The sequence below is a fragment of the Nicotiana attenuata genome, unplaced genomic scaffold (genome assembly GCF_001879085.1).
Source record: "Nicotiana attenuata strain UT unplaced genomic scaffold, NIATTr2, whole genome shotgun sequence".
In the NCBI taxonomy this organism is placed as follows: Eukaryota; Viridiplantae; Streptophyta; class Magnoliopsida; order Solanales; family Solanaceae; genus Nicotiana; species Nicotiana attenuata.
In genome coordinates this window covers 2,009-21,975 of record NW_017670487.1, presented here as the reverse complement: position 1 = coordinate 21,975, position 19,967 = coordinate 2,009, and the positions used below count along the sequence as shown (strand labels likewise).

The 19,967-nt window shown below is 37.2% G+C and overlaps 1 protein-coding gene across 2 annotated transcripts; it reads left to right on the top strand.

Annotated features, from left to right (window-relative positions):
• Positions 1–1,100: 1,100 nt before the first annotated feature.
• LOC109240131 (NAC domain-containing protein 37-like) lies at positions 1,101–7,624 on the top strand. 2 transcript variants are annotated; one of them, XM_019406755.1, is made up of 4 exons: positions 1,101–1,256; positions 3,467–3,656; positions 4,172–4,443; positions 6,813–7,624. In XM_019406755.1, exons 2-4 carry the CDS (start codon positions 3,485–3,487, stop codon positions 7,407–7,409), a joined length of 1,041 nt encoding a protein of 346 aa, XP_019262300.1. In that variant the 5' UTR covers positions 1,101–1,256; positions 3,467–3,484; the 3' UTR covers positions 7,410–7,624. The 2 variants fall into 2 exon arrangements, with proteins under 2 accessions (XP_019262300.1, XP_019262299.1); XM_019406754.1 differs by lacking the exon at positions 1,101–1,256 and having other exon boundaries at positions 3,246–3,656.
• The last annotated feature ends 12,343 nt before the right edge of the window (positions 7,625–19,967 follow it).

The window sequence follows — 19,967 nt, the reverse complement described above, 5'->3', positions numbered from 1 at the left end:
CTTGGATGACTCGTCTACTCTCTGATTTATCTATGCCTTGTCTTGTGCCTGTTCCTCTTCATTGTAATTGCCAATCGTCCATATACATAGCCAAGAATCTAGTGTTTCGTGAGCCCACCAAGCACATTGAATTGGATTGTCATTTTATATGCGAGAAACTTCAAGATGGTTTAGTTTCCCTTTCTTTTGTTCCCAGCAAGTCCCAACGCGCTGATATGCTTACAAAGTCTCTGCCTAGTGCACAACATAGAACAATCCTTAGCAAGTTGGGGGTTGCCAACCACCCTCCAACTTGAGGGGGTGTGTTGGACTTTATATGTTGTAGTTAGGCCTAGTTATGTAGTAGTACGTGTATTTATTTTCATGTTGCGCATGTGCTGATTTATAATCTCATTTTTGTACCCAGATTTGGATTCTTCAGTTTGACCTGTGTTGGTTGGGTCGTGTATATAATAGATAGAAGGTTCCAAATTGGAACCGAGTCATTCATTCTTCACCAAATTGTCTTCTCTCTTCGCTCACATGTTCTCTCTCCCCGTATTTCTCTTTTTCATACTTCAATCCAATTATGATTCTATCATCGGCGTCACTAAGGAATGTTGTGAGATGGTTACTATATTTCGGTTCTTAATTCAATATTTTTAGCTTGAGTTTGAAAAATGAAGAATTATTCGAAAGGGAGCGTTGTACCTCCTTAAGACCTTATTAGATGCAAATCAAAATTAATTGAGCTGATTTAAAAAGAAAGAGAGAAAGGTTGAAAACGAACAGGAATGAATGAAAAGAAGGGGTTCTTCATCATGATTGTAGTACGATAGATAGTAAAATCAATTCCTCTACCCTAAACCGGAGGTTTTCGTTTCAAACTCTAGGCATGGAAAAAATTATGGTATGAGCACTTCCTCTTCAATGGGCTTTACATACCGTAAATTCAAATTAATCGAGCGCAAAATAAATACGTAATATCGGGTGAGGAAAAAAAAAAAAAGAAGAATGATTTCTATAGGAAGCTAGGCAATGGGGACAAGCATGGAGCCATGCGCAATTAAGCGGTCCTATCCCTCCCACCTTCTCCTGTACCTTTATAATACTTCTCTCAATCCCAACTAACTTGCTTCTCTCTCTCCTCCATTTCAATTCTCTTCTTTACTTCTCTTAACCCTACTATCGTCGTCTTCTATATTTGTCTCCTTCATTTCTCCCAATCCCATCACCTCTAGCCAATCACTACAATCAAGTAACCAAAGAAAGAACAGGTAAGCTTTTACAATATTGTTACATTACATGCAAGAGAATGTTAGGTTATATATATATACTCCTAGTAATCTAGAGAACCCCTGTCTTCCATTCAAAGCGATGCATCTTCCATTTGCCTATTTGCGGCACATTGGCGGATTAAGTGCATATTCACCTCTCGGTGGAATTCATATATATATATATATATATATATATAAACAAATTTCAGAACTCACTTCTTAACGTAAAAGCTACTGCTTCTGGTTATGAATTCACCATGGGGAAAGAAACAAATGCAACAGACCTTGGAGAAGTATTATATTTCCCTCCAGATTGTGTGTATGCGTGTATGTGCGAGAATGAGTTATTCTAGCACGGACTCATAATTATGCAGAAGAAATTGGGAGTTTCATAGGGCGTAAAGTTCAAGACTAGTAATTGAATAAATAGTTAATAACAAAAGTGCATTTTTCTTTAGGGCACATACTGTTTTTATGTTTTGATGAAAGGAGTGCCAGTGGTCCTGATCGATGAGCATTAGGCACCAATCCGATAAATGGTGAGTCAGAGAGATGTCGAGTTTATTCTAGACAACTAGACAGTTGGTTCAGATAAGTCCATATCTGTGGAATGACACCCAAAGTCACCCAACCCCCATATATTCCTTTCCCAAATTCCTTTTCTTTGGTTTCCTTTTTGGCTGAGCTTGATCCCGTAAAACCCTGCACTTACTTCTTTTTGCCTCCTTCAACTTTTCCTCTTTCAAACCAACGCGTGCCTCAATATTGTTACTCCTATGTTATACGTTATTATCTACAATGGTGAGATAAACAGGATATTTTATGGGTGAGATATCTCATAGGTTAGTTATCCCATCTTTTATATGGGATATCATTTTAGTGTAAAGTTTATTCTCAAATGAAATAATACCTATAATCAAACATGAAATAAATACAACCCAAATTTTACCCCGAGATTACTATCCTTATCCCTGGTACTAAACGACCCCTGAGGTATAAAATGCTCTTCACTATTAATTACTAAGTAAAGTACTATATTTGAACCTATTATAGCAGATAATATATTTTATTTATAGATTATTACTTCTATTTTTCTGACTAGTTACCTATAAATATCTTTTTGAGTGATCATACAGTATAAATTTTTTTTAGATGAGAATAAATGTCATCCTCCCACACCCCTAGACCCCGCTGTCCTGTTGCCTCTCAAATCTCAACCTTCTTTAGGGCAAACGAGACAACAAACACATTTGACATTTTACCACAAAGTATTCAGCTTCTCGGGCTTCTCCTTTTTATTTTATTTTTATTTTTTTTATCCTCTTACTCTCGACCCCGAAAAGAAACACTAATCAATTTCCTTTTAATCTTAAGCTAAACAATTTAATTGCACCTTCTTGTATTTTTAAATGATCTTGGAAGGACCATTTTGTAGGGGCGTGTATGATATAGCAGTGTATTTGTTTATATTATCGTGGTGAAGGGTCCGTTCTACATGCATCATTTCTGTACAATCACACCACACAAGACATCATCATTAGCTCAAGCTTTTACATCCCGTTTCTTCAATTCTATTCATACTTCCAAATCACAAGAGTATTAGAGTCTAGCGGCTGACTCTTCCCCTTGGTTTTCCTCAACAGCAAAGCCTCATCATTTGGTTTTCTTTCCTTTTCTTCTCTTCCCCTCTAGCCCCACCACTAGGTTTAAAAATCTAAATTATTAATTTTTACACTATCAATATAATATAACATGTTACAACATGCTTGTCATATTACTTGTTCCACTTATTATGACCAGTTATTTATAGTTATCTTTTAGATGACTTGATAATGTAATTTTTTACACTGTTTTGTATATAAAAATGAAAGTTCACTTTAAAATTAAACCATGCATAAGTTGCACGCCCAAATAGAGCTCAACAAAAAAGAAAGTAAAAAGGACATTACCACGCGCATATTTGTATAAATAAAAACTTCTAGAGACAAACACTTGAATGTTGCTTACCACCAAATGGCGTGATGATTATATCTGAGTTAATACATTTGTCACCTCTCCATTTGTAGAGTTCATGATACATCATCCCCTTTACTTTTTAACCTTTTCACCGATCTTACATATGTGGGTACTACTTAGGTTATGATTTAAAGATGATGAAGTAAAGAAGATGTAGTTGTAATGATCTAGTCTTGGCGATGAATTTGATGCAGAGTAAATAAACAGGAGTTATGATGGATACAAATGAATCATCATCATGTGTTCCACCAGGATTTCGGTTTCATCCAACGGATGAAGAGCTTGTGGGATACTATCTTAGAAAGAAATTTGCAGCCCAAAAGATTGATCTTGATGTCATTAAAGACATTGATCTCTACAGAATTGAGCCATGGGATCTTCAAGGTACGATTTATTAGGGTTTCTTGCAGACTAACTAGTGAAACATGAACATTTTCCAATTATTTTTTTTAGCTTAGTTAAATAAACAACAGTGACTCTGGTATTACCAGATCCTAAATTCTTAGCAGTACTTTTTAGTTGTATTTATTCAACTATAAGAGAATAAAGAAGTTCTTAATAGCGGAACAGCCGTCCAACTCCGCCAAATAATACTCTCAGTTTGATATTCTAAAAATAATTGTTGAGGAAGCATCTAATTTCTAACGACGAGTTCATTTCAACCTAACTTGAATACATATCCACAGCTAGTTCTATTCCACTATCTGGTTTTTTTACTGCTCTAGTTGCTGATTTGACAGTTTGCTATTTGTCTTCCCGAAAATGCATGCCCTTTTGAAACAAATAATCCCAAAAAATGTGCTGTTCTACCTAATGTAGTACTATTTATCTGAGTTTTGTTTTTCTTGTCCTTCAAGTTTTATCGTCAAAATTAAATCAATGGTAATTGAAATGAGCAGATAAATGTCGGATCGGATATGAAGAACAGAACGAGTGGTATTTCTTCAGCCACAAGGATAAGAAGTATCCGACAGGGACAAGAACAAATAGGGCAACCATGGCAGGGTTTTGGAAGGCTACTGGAAGAGACAAAGCAGTGTACGATAAATCCAAACTCATAGGGATGAGGAAAACACTGGTGTTTTATAGAGGAAGAGCACCCAATGGCCAGAAATCTGACTGGATCATGCATGAATATCGACTCGAATCCGAGGAAAATAGTCCTACGCAGGCATGTATATAGTTTCAATTTCAGTTTTTATTAATCCTTTCTCACAATTCTCACTTACTATAGATTTAAACTTGATCTTTGAAAATATCTACTCCTTCCGCCCTACTTTATGTGAGAGGATTCAGAGTATGAGGGTCAAATTATCTAATTTTCGATGTGAAATCGGACGTAAATCAATCTTTAAGTTTTTTCTAAAATAAGATTTAAATATTTAAAAGCTACATAAAAAGTACCATAAGTTACAATAATTAATAAAACAAAATAAAAACTTCTATGACTCATTAAATAGTAACTCCGTCACAAAAAATGGGATAGACGGAATAATAATAACATCTCTATGCTCCTCCTTCTCTGCACCCATACACACTGAGTGGGAAATAAACATCATAAGAAAAGAAACCATATTTGGTAGGAAAAAAAGAAAGAAAGAAACCATATTTCCTTTTTCACACTTTCTATGTCAAAGGAGAGAGATACCATATACTCCTTTATTCTTATCTAGAGTATGAAATCATCTTTGTTAGGTGACGGTTTATCTTAATGTGGAACTTCTCAACGTGAATCCGGATTTCATTGGATCCCCATGTAAATACATGAAGTGGAAAACAAAAACAAAATATTTTGTGATTCTCCAAAATAATTGCATAAATCAACTTGGATCTTATGTATTAGAGTTTAATTTATGTGCAATAATTGTGTATATTGGTATATTTTTACATCATCATGTTTAAGTTACTTGCAACAACAAAAAGTGATGGTTTACTATAACTAACATGTTCTTATAACCTAATACTCCATCCGTTCAAATTTATGTGAATATATTTGACTGGGCACGGAGTTTAAGAAAAAATGAAGACTTTTAGAATTTGTGGTCCTAAACAAGTCAAAAAGGGACTCAGAGTATTTGTGTGGTTGTAAAAGCTTCTCATTAAGGGTAGAATTGGAAGTTTAAGCTAAATTGTTTCCAAATTTAAAAAGGGGTCATTCTTTTTTGAACGGACCAAATAAGAAATAGGTTCACATAAACTGGAACGGAAGGAGTAATAAAGTTGATATTGTAATATGTTACAACAAGTTAAATTACATTGATTTTGTAAAAAAATTATGTAAAAATTATATTTTACTTAAACACTTCTAACTAAAAGTAATTTAATAAAGTTTGAATTTTTGGTTAATTAACTACTCCGTTATTACTACTATCTATTTATCAAAGGCTCATTATTCCACCCTAGGAATTCAATTAGTTCTGCCTTTCTTTGAAGTTCATATTACGTGGTTGATCGTTGAGCTTTCAACCATTCAACCTTCAAAGAGAGAAATTGCAGTTCCCCTCTCTCCTACATCCTATTTGACTATCCTTTTCTTCTTTTACCATACAATCAAAAGAAACATGCACTCCAACAAAACTGAGAAAAGAAAAGACCGCGTTCTTTTTTCCAAATGTACACGCACTTTGGGTGTGTTTGGTATAAGGGAAAATATTTTCCGTGGAAAATGTTTTCTTGGAAAATAAGTAGTAATCTCACTTGTTTTTCAGTGTTTGGTACGCAAATTAAGGAAAATAAATTTTCAAGAGTATTCATAAATAATTTAGATATAATAAACATAAAGCCATAAACTTTCGAACCAACAACCTTCCGAACCCACAAATTTTATAAACTTCCGAATCGCTAAACTTTCGAACCCGCGAACTTTCAAACACGTAAACTTCCAAACACATAAACCTCCAAACTCATAACTTTGAAACTTGTAAAATTTCGAACCTGTAACTGAAAATGAAAAAATTAGAACTGAAAACATATTAAAAAAAGAAAAAATTTGCGGGAGGGAGGGGGGCTAGATGTGAGGGTAGGTGGAGTTTTTGAAAAATATTTTCCTAATTATTTCTAGGGAAGTCATTTTCCTCCAATTTCAGGAAAATGTGATATCTTGGAAAACATTTTCCAAACTATTTTGTGCAATCAAACTGTGGAAAATAGGAAAATATTTTCTGTCATACTAAACACACCCTTTATGAAGATGAAAGTTTGTTCACCAAGTAAAAAAGAAACAGTAAAAGTGAAGACAATTGGATGAGCTGTCATTACAAAGTAAATTATCTTGTCCATTTCATTTTGTGTAATCATACTCTTTCCTTTTTTCGTATGTTAAAAAATTATATATATTTGGAAACTAGTTAATATAACATTCATATAATTTACCCTAATGACATACATGTTTATCATGACAAAAAAGAGGCATTTTTAGTATGTGTAACACTTTAGCTTATGCGTCAAAAGTCTTCCTTTCTTATTTAAACTCAATATTCGTCAAACACCATCATATAAAATGAAACAGAGGATTAACTAACTTTAGTTCAATTTTTGCAGGAAGAAGGTTGGGTGGTTTGCCGAGCATTTAAAAAGAGAAACACAGGCCAACCAAAGATCAATATTGGAGAAGGATGGGAATCAAATTATTTTTGTGAAGAATCAAGTGGAGTTAGCTCTGTTGTGGATCCACTTGAGTACATCCCAAGACAGCCTCCTCCTCGAAATTTCATGAGCCAGAATTTACTATGCAAGCAAGAAATAGAAGCCAATAACAATAGTAGTCTCAACTTTTTACATTCAGATCAGTTTATTCAGCTTCCACAGCTAGAGAGCCCTTCTCTGCCACTCATGAAAAGGCCGAGTTCCATGTCACTAGTGTCTGAGAATAACCGCGACGAAGATGATCAGCAGATAACGAAAAGGAGTAAGATAAATAAGAATGTCAATGATAGAGTAACGGACTGGAGGGCACTCGACAAGTTTGTTGCTTATCAGTTGAGCCATGACGACGGAGTTTCGAGCTATGAACCTCACAATGGTTCTGATTTGGGAATGCTGTTATTACAGAGTGGAAGAGAAGAAGGACCTATGTTGGATGACTTGCTGAGTTCAACTTCTAACCGTGATATTGGCATTTGCATATTTGATAAATGAGGAGGAATTACGATGAAAGAGAGGAGGAAGAAATGTCCAAGGAATAATAGCTAGCCGTTGAGAATATTATACATAATGTCTTATTGTGTAAACATATTGTTTGTGGAATGAGTGAAAAGATCGATCACTTCAACATTATTGAAGTGTGCAGTGTGTGATCATACGTGAACATTCTTCTTTGATAATGGATGGTGGTGAAATTTGAACTCACGATCTTTGCCTGCTCGGATATCTTATTAAAATGGGTGACCATCTCATATAAGAATTTAAACTGTTAGAGAAAACATACTGTTATTTACTAATAAATTATATTCTCAACAACCATCCATCCACTTCTACGTTTCTCGTTTTCTCTGTTGCACATAATCAGAAGAGAAAAATAACTGATGAATACAGTTTATGATGGAGATGAAGCATATTGACATGATCTTGACGTTGATGTCCGAGTAGGCGGGAAGAAGTTGATTTCATCAAGATATTAGCCGCTATGATAAGAATATTATACTGCTATCTAACAAGGACATAATACTTCGTCGTGCATTTCATCTTTTACCTTGCATGTTTTGACTTGAAAGTCTAATGGATATAATGTCTTAATTTACGTGCATACTATCAATGTACTGCAGGTGATGTTGGGCTAAACTATGAAATAATAAGATAACAAGGGATAACAACTGAGATGGTAGGGGATAATTACAAGTGCAACAGATAATTACAAAGAATATAAAAATAAATAATACAAGCAGGCCCTTGACAGGGTATTGTGGAGGTCGAGCATTAAGGTTGTAGGTTAGGAGGAAGTTGCGAATATTTCTACGGTGCACCCGAGTAGGACTAGACAGTTAGGATTTAGTATTAGGATGCTAGTGGTCATCTACTGATGCATGGTTTTATCTACTGGTTATTATTGCACTTATCTATTTCGTATTTCCTATATTGTTGTTATTTTATTATGACTCTATTGATGGTACTAATATATCGTCTCTTGTCGTCTTCTTGAGCCGAGGGTCTCCTGGAAACAGCCTCTCTGCCTTCAGGGTAGGGGTAAGGTCTGCCTACATATTATCCTCCCCAGACCCCACTAGTCGGATTACACTTGACCGTTGTTGTTGTATACTCTAACACCTCCCTTCAAGCTGATGCCGGTGTGAAACCGAGACGAAGCTTGCTGAAATGCATAGAGAAGAGTTATTGCCCAAGCGGTTTTGTCATGATATTTGCAATTTGGTCGGCACTGGAAATGAAGCAAATAGTCTAGTTCAATATGCTTAGTGCGAGCATGAAAAACAGGATTGGCACTCAAATAAATTGCCCTAATGTTATCACACCACATGATAGCAGGGACGGCAGGCGGGAAGCGAAGTTCGCAAAGAAGAGAACTTATCCACATGATTTCAGCTGTGGCATTGGCCAATGATTTATATTCACTCTCTGTTGAAGATCGTGCAACAGTGGGTTGTGTCTTTGAAGACCAAGAGATTAAATTGCTTCCAAGATACACAAGATAACCACGTGTAGAACGCCGGTCATTGGGGCAGCCAACCCAATCACTATTTGAAAAATATTGAAGTTGCAAGGTAAAATTCTTAGAAATAAATAAACCAATGTTCGTAGTGGAACGAATGTAGCGACGTAAACACTTCACGGCCTACCAATGAACTTTAGTCGCACAATGCATAAATTGTGCTAGCTTTTTGACACTAAATGTAATGTTGGAGCGAGTTAGGGTCATGTATTGCAGGGAACCTACAATTTGGCGATATTTCTCAGAATTTGACAATGACTCGCCCATTGTTTTGATCAAATTTGGAGTCACCGCCATTGACGTGGTACACGTATATTTGTCTCTTCCATAGATCGGCCACATATTTATTCTGTGTCAACTATAGGCCATCTGAGACCCATTTTAACTCAATTCCAAGGAAATAATTCAAGGAACCCAAGTCGCGGACATGAAAGATTGCTTTAATTTTGGTGAGAAACCATTGCAACTTTAAGTGATTTGAACATGTAACAACTATGTCATCGACATAATTTAATACATATATTCTTAATGTACCTTGAATAAGAAAAAACAGTGATGTGGCGGCCTTGGAAGAGTGAAAATAGAGACCCTTCAAAAGGTTAACAAACGCTGAAACCAAGCTCGTGGAGCTTGTTTCAAGCCATAGAGAGAGCGCTGAAATTGGCAAACCTGGGCAAGTTTGGAGGGATCAATGCACCCTTATGGTTGTTCCGTAAATAATTCAGTATCTAACTGGCCGTGCAAGAATGCATTGGAGATGTCAAGTTGATGAATGGGCCAATTATAAACTGTGGCAAGTGTAAGAACTCTCCGAACAATGGAGAATTTGACTACGGGAAAAAATGTTTCTTGATAGTCAATATCAGATTGTTGTGTGTAGCTCTTGGCAACAACATGCGTTTTATAGCGCTCTATTGAGCCATCTGCATTTCTCTTAATTCAAAAAATCCACTTGTTGCCAATTATATTTTTGTTGCTAGGGCGAGGCACTAAACTTCATGTATTGGTTTGATGTAGAGCATTCAACTCCTGTTGCATAGCGTCACACCATTCCTGAAATTTCTTAGCTTAAAAAATATTTTTCGGTTCCTCCAATAGATAATTTGGTTTGGTTAAGGCTAGGTTAGCTTGGCGTTTTGCATGGTGGCGGGATGAAGTTGCATGGAGTGGGTGCGAGATGGTTTAGAGTTGTCCTTTAGGGCATAATCTGAAAAATCTACAACTAATGACAATCCAGGAGCACTGTCGGATATTGATATAGGGGATGAGGATGAATTTGAGATAGGAGTTCTAGTTATTTGAGGGGATCGACATAAAGGTGAGTTAGGTGGGGATGAGGGTCCAGATAGAGAAGGAGTCCGTGATTTAGATAAATGAGGGAAATCGGATAGATTAGAGTGAGATAGGTTTCTATCTAGAGAAGATAATAATTTATTAGTTGAAGGAGAAATATTAGGAGAGTGAGATGGAGAAGAAGTCTTACCAGATAGAGATGCAGAGTCCAAGTGAGACTGGAATGAGCTTGAGATGTGCACCCATGAGTTATCGGATTTTTTGCTAGATGAGTCGGCCGAATTTGCTTTATATGGAAATTCTTGTGGATAAAATAGCACTGTGTTCCATAGCAAAGTTCCAATATTTAAGAGGCAAATTTGCATGAGCTAATAAAGCAAGGCAAGTATCTACCAAATGCCGAATTTTTCTTTTAGAAATACCATTTTGTTCATGCATGTAAGGACACACAATGCGGTGTATAATACTAGTTTTATCAAAGTATTTGTGTAATTTTTGGTATTCTCCTCCCCAATCAGAATGAAAAACTTTAATTTTTGCTTGAAATTGCCTTTTAATCATCTTTTCGAAATTAAGAAAAACTGAGTGAACATCACTTTAATTTTTAAGAAAATAAACCCATGTAAAGCGAGTAAAATCATCCACAAACATAACAAAATAACGATGACCAATGGAAGAAAGAACAGGGACCGGGCCCCAAACATCTGAATGAACAATTTGAAAAGGAGTTGTGCTAGTATGCTCAACAGACGCTTAGGACAAACAAGGCAATTTTCCTATTACAACTATAGCACAGACTAAGTTTATTTGTCAAACTAGACAAATGATGATTCCTAACTAATGAATGAAGCATTTAAATATTTGGATGACCTAGACAGAGGTGCCAGTCATTAAGTGAGGAAACCGTGGCTGTCATAGTTATCTTGGGCATTTATTGAATCCTGTAAATTCCAGACTCACTTGGGCCGTGCATCAGTAGTTGGCGAGTTCGCTGGTCCTTAATAAGAAACTAGGAAGGCCAAAATTCAAAAAATAATAATTGTCAGAGATAAATTTTTGAACAGAGAGTAGATTCTTAACTCTTTCTGGAACACATAAAATATTTTTCAAGTAAAGAGATTTCAAAGGAGAATGTAGGGTTGCCATACCAGTGTGAGAGATTTGGAACCAGGATATTCGTTAATGGCACTTAAACTCTGAAGTTCCGGAGTGATTTGATAATTTGCAGCTGTGTCTGGAAACCATTTAATGGGCTGCATGTTTGGTGAAGAGGGTGCAACCGCAGAATAGCTAGCCATTGGTGTAGCAGCGTAATTATTTTGTTGTGAGAATTGCCCGGAGTTATGAGGAACATATCTCTTGCGGCAAGTGACAGCAGAATGGTTGTTTAGGCCACATATTTTACAGGGGCCACTATTTCGATTTTTATTGGAGTTGTTGGCAGGGCGTGGCTGATAATTTTTTTTGGATAATAATTTTGATGCGGAGAGTATTGTCACCGATATGGCGGAGTAGGCAACAGTGGGTTATTATCTTTTAGAACCATGTTGGCTACAGGTTCCATTGCATTTTTAAGCAAAATTTCATGAGCTACTAATTGACCATGGAGTTCATTGAACGTAACTGGTTCTGGGCGGAGATTGAGAGCAACAATAAGATCATGAAATTCAGGTCCAATGTTGCGATAAATAATCACATTAAATTCAAACAGAAGAGATAGATCTACCAGCGGCACTAAGCTCGTCGGGAAGAGTTTTGGTTTTTTGTAGATAGTTGAAAACAAAAAGATCATTCTTCTTTAACTCTTGCAATTCTATATGTAATTGTAGTTGAGGATTTTGCGAGACAGAACCACAAGCGTTGGGAAGAGCCTCCCAAACTGCAGAGGAAGATGTGAGACCTATAACATAGAGACAGAACCACAAGCGTTGTAATTGATGTATGCTTGAAGTATATATAGGTTACAAAGTAAAAGAGATAGCTACAAGGGATAACAACTGAGATGGTAGAGGGTAATTACAAGTGCAAGAGATAATTACAAAGAATATAAAAATAAATAATACAAGCAGTAGATAATGAAATAGATATACTCTAACAAAAACGACCCTACTCTTAATATGGTGTGATTTTGTCCGATTTATGTCAAGCCTACATGGTTTTTCCCAAAAGGCATCACAGCATTAAGAGATACATACAATTTATATGTCGGCTCCCAATGTTTTCAGCTACCAATGTCGGAATTTGTTCGTAAACCCAACAATATCCCCATCGAACTAAGTTCTACGTGGCTCACCACCACAATTCATGGGTCTTTTCCGTGGCTGACTACTCACCCACATTGTTAGAGTATTATGGTAACCGAAGCTCGCAGCTAGCTTCTTCTTGTGTGCGCGCCAGCCGCACCATCACTTTGCCATCTCGATACTCCTCTCGTCGAACCTGGGCTCTAGTACCAGTTGTTGGGCTAAAACTATCCAAAGATACTCTTAACACGGTGTGATATTGTCCGCTTTGAGGCAAGCCCGCACGGTTTTTTCCAAAAGATCTCATACTATTAAAAAAGGAATTTTTACCTCCTATAGCAAAGGTTAACACCTTATTTATTTTAAATAAATACCATTTAAAAAAATTATATTCTATAGATACCTTTTAAGGTTTATAGCAAAATATTTAATTTTGGTTACCTTCTAGCCCTAAGCCACTAAATACGCTATTCAGTTACACTATTTTCTCTCTCTCTACTTTGATACGCTATTCAATAATGAAAGCACTAAGTTTCCTCTTTATCAATTAGTCTATTTTGAAACGCTCCGACACCATCGCCGGACCAAGGAGGCACGTTTTCAAAGATTTCTCAAGCAACTTATCTCGGTCAGATTGGGATTGACGTTTACCAAAGTGGACCTATTAGTCTATCTTGTCTTCTTTGTCTCTAGAACGAAGTGCTTCTCTGGCTTTGGATGGAGATGCGGAGCTACTTGGATGATCTACCTGATCTCTTGAGGGATCCTCTTTAAGAGACTGCATGACCGTAACCACCAGTAGCACAATGAGAACAAGAATAATTGCTCCAATCCCAATCATTGAGTTTCTGAAAGCCTTATAAGTGAAAGGCCTCGGAAAATTTCGCTAAGTAAATTAGGATTTCGTGGCGTCATGTAGGCTAATTATAATGTCTTATGTGCTATTAACATGATGGGCATCAATTGGATTTGGTAATAAGTGTATAAGTCATATAATAAGTGATGTGGGGTCTAATGGGAGGCCTAAGTCTAAGTCACGTTAGAAAATTTCTTAATAGGCTAAAATTCCAAATGAGTTTGCACAAGTCCCTACTTTGAACGAGCATATCTAAATATGTACAAAGTTTTATATGATGAACAACCTATCAAATGAGAGGTCTTCGAGTCTAGTTTCCAACGCTTCAAACCGTCCGTCATTTGGACATTCCTACACAAAGTTATGATCAAATTACCAAAGGCTGGAAAAATGTGATCCTGTGTCAATTCTGCGATCGCAAAACCATTATGCGGTCCGCATAATTGGTCTGCGATCGCAAATCTGGTCGCAAACTGGACCAGTGTAGCCCAGTTCTGGGCACCGGGTTTTGCAACGCGTCTGTGGCCAGCATACCCATTCTGCGGTCCATTATGCGACCGCAGACCCGAATTCGGAGGGTTAATCTTCCTATTTTCATGACCCGACTCCATTTTAATATATAGGCTTTGGGATTTCATTTGGGGCGATATTCTGATGATTTTAGAGAGAGTTGAGAGAATTTTAGAGAGAGAAGGAGGGAGCCTAACATTCTAACCATTCAATCTTCCATCAATCTTCAAGAATCAAGGAAACCAATCACAAGATCTTTATCTAAGAGGTAAGGTTCTATACACTAGACTTTAATTTCGAGTTTTGGGTATAAGATGAGATTATTGGGGTATGATTCTTGGGTGTAATAGTATTATGTATACATTCATTTACAAATTAGGTTTGTGGGAAGATTGTTGAACATAAATAAGTAAAGATTGAGTTGGGGAATGAAGGAAATCTTGTAAAAGAGCTTTGAAATCAAGATGCACAACTAGTATTTGATAAAATGCTCAAATGAGCTGAAACCATGAATACTTCCTAATTTGTGTTCAATTTTGTTATGTCTCAAAGTAGATTGGGATTGCTAGAATTTCCGGAATGTCATAGTAACTTAAGGAAAGCTTAAACAAGGTATGTATGACTAAAACCCCCTCTTCTTAGAAATTGAGCTCCCATGGTGTCCATGTAAAGTTGTAAGTCCGGAATTTGATTGACGTAGTATTTGTTATTTCAAAGGAAATAGTGTTGCAAGAATATATGTGAAAAGTGTGTCCCAATATGTTCAATATGCTATTCTTGATAAATTGATGATATGTGAAGAACGTGGACTATATGCTAAATTGCCTAGATTTCAAGTCAACTTTAAATCGTGATTATTATACCAAATCATGTGAATCTCTCTCTATGCTTACAAATTGAATTGCTCTTGTATGTGCCCATTTCTTAAATTGTAAGTTTGATGTTGAAAGTGAAAGTGATGTGGAATGTGAGTTGTGAAATGTGGCCTAGCGCCAAGTATGATGTGATAATTGTGGCCCTAAGTGCCTATGAATTGATACATGTGAAATAAAGATTGAAATTAGATGATTAATGAGAAAGGAACAACGCCTTGGTAAGGCGGCTTAGCTGATCGGGCCGTGATCGAACGCCATGCTACACACATGGTGGTAATGTGTTGATATTGAACCCGAAAAGTGACAATGGAATAGTGATTGAGGTATATGTCTCAAATGAGGCAGCTTAGCCGATCGGGCCATGATTGGACTCCGCGCAATAAAGCGGTGGTATTGTCAATGATGATGAAAAGTTTTGAAATGTCCCAACCTAGAGGCATGGAAATTATGTGAAAGCTATGTGATTCCTTTTATTTGATGATGTGGTGATTGTTTAAAGCTTTTGTTGAATCCTTATGATTTCTTTGTTCTTGTATGATAGTTCTTTCTATTGAGATGGTGTTTAGTTATACATACTAGTTCTATTCGATGGCACTAACGTCCCTTTTGCCGGGGGCGCTACAAATTTAAATGGATGTAGGTTGTTCCATAGCAGGCAGTGTTGGCTGCAGCTAGTGACGCATCTCCTTTCAGCTGACTTGGTGAGCCCCTCTTCATTTTGGGGTCCTGTACCGTTGTTTATCATGTACTTTGTATTTGAGGTATAGCCGGAGCCTTGTTGCCGGCATTTCAATATTACTCTTTAGTTGTATTTAGAGGCTCCGTAGACAGGTTGTGGGTTGTGTCGGATATTGAAATTGAACTAGATATGTTGTTATTTGGCAAATGTTTCTAATACTTGTAATATTTTGGTTGTTATGTTTTAACTGTTAATGGAAATGAAATGGAAGTTGTTAATGTAATGCTTATAAGTATGATTAATGGAGTTCATCTCCTATTTATTCATGAATTAGTTTGGGTAGAGTGAAACCTAATAGGCTTGCTTAGTCGGGCTTGCTCGGTTGAGCGCCGGTCGTGCCCTATAGTTTTGGGGCGTGACAAACTTAGTATCAGAGCCTAAGGTTTTAAAGTGTCTTAGGATGTCTCAGAGCCATGTCTAGTAGAGTCTTTCTTATCGGTGTGTTGTCGACCACATCTATAAGTTGGAGGCTATTCGGACATTTAGGAATTTCACCCTTCTTTGATACTCAAATCGTGCGATAGATCTCAAGTTAGGGATTTAGTTTTCTCTCTATGCCTATTCTCCAGATGAGTAATCTTGATACCATAGTCCGTGAGTTTGAAGCCGTGAGGAGGGAATGACCCCACCATTGAATATGACGGAGATTGCCCAAGCATTTGTTAGGAGAATGTATCGAGCCATGGGGGGATTGGTAGAACTTGTTGCTAAGGGGAGTACCCTTGTTCCTATTAATGTCTCTGTACCACCAGGTAATGTAGTATATTAGTATGTTTCCAACGTGTGTTAGGGATGTGGAGTCGAGGGGCATCGGTTAAGTTATTTCCCTATCAACCTAAAGCCACCAAGTAAGTCACTCCCTAGTACATCATTATGAACAACACAAAAAATTTTACTCATTGTATGTCTACATCCATATTGATGTGTTCTCATAAACATGGTCTTAATAAGATGTGAGTCACAAAAACTTGTGTGTAACTACTCCTTGAAGGAGACATATTGTTCGTGAATCCACTGTATCACAAATTCTCTTATTTACATCCTCTTGTGGAATTAAGTTCTATAAAACGTCCTTGAATGGAGTTATAACTCTAGGATTAATACTTCCCACTTTCTTTCCTAAATTCTCGACAGGGGACTACATCCGATGAATTTGTTACAAAATCTTTTTATGGACAACGTCTGCTCATTTGTGCCTATGCATGCACCGTCGTAAAGTTTACCTATGTGGCGTCAAGTTCCATGTAAAGCATCCCAGTGTTGCGATCCTTCTCGAGTCACTCTTTTACTCACTTGTGTATATGGCTTATATGGTTTGAACAATCACTCTACTCTCTTGCGAGTATCATCATGAAAGCTTCTCAATGTCTAGTAACATAAGAGCATAATTTAACACCTATCAATGAGTGCATCGAAATGGTCACCGTGTGCATAAAGTCTCTTTGAAAATTTAGATCCTCACATCCCCGTCATAGCAAGATCTTGTGTCGCCATCTTAGTATAACTTTCGTGTCCACTTGGGACATCCCGCAGTAAGTAGCTCACTTTGTTCCTAGTATTGTGGTTGCCCGTGGCGTGGTCGTGTATTGCAGTTGGGAGTTAATATAGCAGAAGCATGTCCAGCTCATAACAAATGTTTATTTTCCCTTTACACCTCCACAACATGTGTTATTTGTGTTCCTTAGTTAGTGAATTCATTGTGCTAGTTTCCCAACACTTGTTCGATAATCATGAGAGAACATATCCTTCTATGTGTCATTATAACACTTCCTTTATCATAAGAACCCTTATTAGGCTCTCCGTCAAGACCAAGCGCACCTTTGGAGGTTATCGTAGCACAACGCCTGTTTCTCCTATTTTCTGTCTTTCATTAGCACCTGGGTATTTCTCAAGTCAAAATCCATGGAGAACTCATTATGAACATCTGCAAACCTTTCCATGATTATTTTACGCTATCTCATTGGGTTCCCACCTCACTTCATGTTCATCAAGGGTTGATAGCATGCCGCAATTGCTGAGATTGAACGATCTCCTTTCGATAATGGATTATCTACACATGTGCTAGTCTAACGATCTGCTTATCAGTCTAACTCTCGCCTTTTGGTTTTGGGTTGACCAAGGAGCAATACACCTAGTAACACGTTCATATGTCAAAGCCTTTCTCTCAGTCAAGTCTTATAGCATCCCCCAATATGGCTTGTAATAGATGGTTGTGTAGAAGTGTGTTGTAGTGCTTCATTATGAAGTAGAGTTGCTAAACATAATTGGATTTTTTAATTCTGGAGCTATACATCACGTGACTACATACAGAGATCTTTTTTCAGAAATTTAGCTTCTCGTAATCCCTTTATATAACCACCCTTTTTAGTGGTTACAATGTAAAGGTTACTTCCATAGGCTCTCTCACTTTCTTTTTATTTACCTGCTCTGCTTGTCCATGTGACTAGATAACCTAGGTTACAGTTCCCCGATAAATGCATTAAGACGTATCATTCTTTCAAACTTATCCATGTGGGCACTTTGAGGCCTTGTTCTATACCAACTCGTAATGGTTTTAAGTACTTTCTCGCCATTGTTAAAGATTTTCTAGGGCTACGTGGGCTTGTCGCATGGGTTCCAAAAGTAATGATTCCCCTGAGTTCAAGCTTATATTGCCATGATTTCAAACCACAGTGCGTCCCCTTTTCAAAAAGTCTTAAATGGGTCGGATTGGATGGGTTACGTGGCCTTCTGCTCACTAGACTTCTATAATAATTGACTATATCATTGTCATGTGAGGGGAGTTTTGCTACCCTTGGTATTCCACCTCCCTGGGAGGATAGGAGTGTCATTTGTCTTTCTCCCCGGAGCATCATGTTAACCATTAGAATGCCTCTAACCAATACATGATTTCGTCCCAACATTCAGATGTCCTAGCTATGTGGTTTTACTCGTGAAAGGTTGAGATTAGATGCCTTCAGATTTTTGCACACATATCATGAGCATATTGATTTGGAAGACAAGTTGTCGTATCTTTAGTTCTCTCATATAGGGTCAATTGTTAGGGAGGGTTAAGCTGTTTGAATTATGATAATCTCATAAGTGTTTAACTTCCTTTTCATCCTCATGGGCTTGTGGCATAGATTCCTTGTGTCAGCTAACGTCAGGAGTGTAATTCAACTTCATGTATTTTGAATCCCATATCGCATTCAAGGTGCCAGAGTATTCTCATTCTTGATAAATTAATTTTCCCTACACTCCAGGAGACGACTGGGTCACGTACTTGAATATTCCTCCTTAATGATTCCTATTGCCAATGTACTAGTTACCCATACGCTTCATTTGTCTAATAATTGATGTCGTCACAAGGATTAACCACGTCAGTATTGTTAGTAGTAATCCTCGTGTCTATTAGCATATAACCTCATGAAATACTCTACTCAGCGCATTAATGAATTCCTGAATAATTCCAGCCGGATCTTGAACTCCGTTGCTCCTCATTGAATTAAATCTATTGGGTATTGAAGGTTCCAACATGTCAAAGAGGGAGCATCCCCGTGTGACCACATATATTCGATAGGTAGTTTTATGGCCAGTTTATGATAGCACATCTTAGAGTAATTGTTGAAGGTCATCAAAGGTTTAGTGTGGGTGTTCGCGTAGAGATTTGTAATTTAGGAGGGCGAACAGGTTGTTCCCAATATTTTCCCATGAAGATGTTATGTGAGTTGATAATGAAGGTTGCATAAGTGTATGTTACATTAGGCCGCACTAGGAGTATGAAGTTTCCCCATAGTTGTTCCCCATATATTTTGTGTTTTCACATGTCTGTGTCTAAGAAGGTAGTTGGAGACCCTTTGTGTATCATCCCGGTGGAACTATTGAAGGTGAATGTTAATGGATAGTTAGCTTATGCGAGGTATCTAGATGTCATCCTTGTTAGATAAGTTTGGAGGTTGGGGTTGTTTCCGTGAATGTGTTATGGAAAAGCCTATAAGTATAAGAGGCCACATTGAAGGCCGAGAGTATTGTGGAAATAAGGTTTTTTTTCTTGATTGTGTAGCAGTTGGTTTTGATTTGAAAGGTGCCTTCTAGGTGTTATGATTTAAAATGTGCAGTCCATGTTCCGGTATCATTATGATAATTTGGAGCTTGTAATGGTAAGGTTCGTGTTATGGATATATACGTTGTGTTGCTTTGTCGAGTTGTCGATGTGTTTTTAGGATGGTTTTGGTGGTTCTCTGGCAGGTGGATAGGCCTAGTTACAAAGGAGACTCTGTCGAAATTTCTGAAAAATTTGGGAGTTAGTAAAAATTTAGGGACTTGAGGTAGGTTAGAAAAGAGATATGTTATGTTAGGTGTTTGGGCGGGCTCTACTCTCATTCGAGGACGAATGATCATAAGGAGGGGAGGATGTAAGGCCCCGAAAAATTTCGCTAAGTAATTTAGGATTTCGTGGTGCCATGTAGGCTAATTATAATATTTTATGTGCTATTAACATGGTGGGCATCAAATGGACTTGGTAAATAAGTGTACGA

Bases quoted from the DNA above. Each gene is read 5' to 3' on its own strand.
- LOC109240131 (XM_019406755.1), top strand. From the start codon at position 3,485: ATGATGGATACAAATGAATCATCATCATGTGTTCCACCAGGATTTCGG. The intron at 3,657-4,171 runs GTACGATTTATT...TGAAATGAGCAG, and splicing joins TGAGCCATGGGATCTTCAAG to ATAAATGTCGGATCGGATAT. The intron at 4,444-6,812 runs GCATGTATATAG...CAATTTTTGCAG, and splicing joins AGGAAAATAGTCCTACGCAG to GAAGAAGGTTGGGTGGTTTG.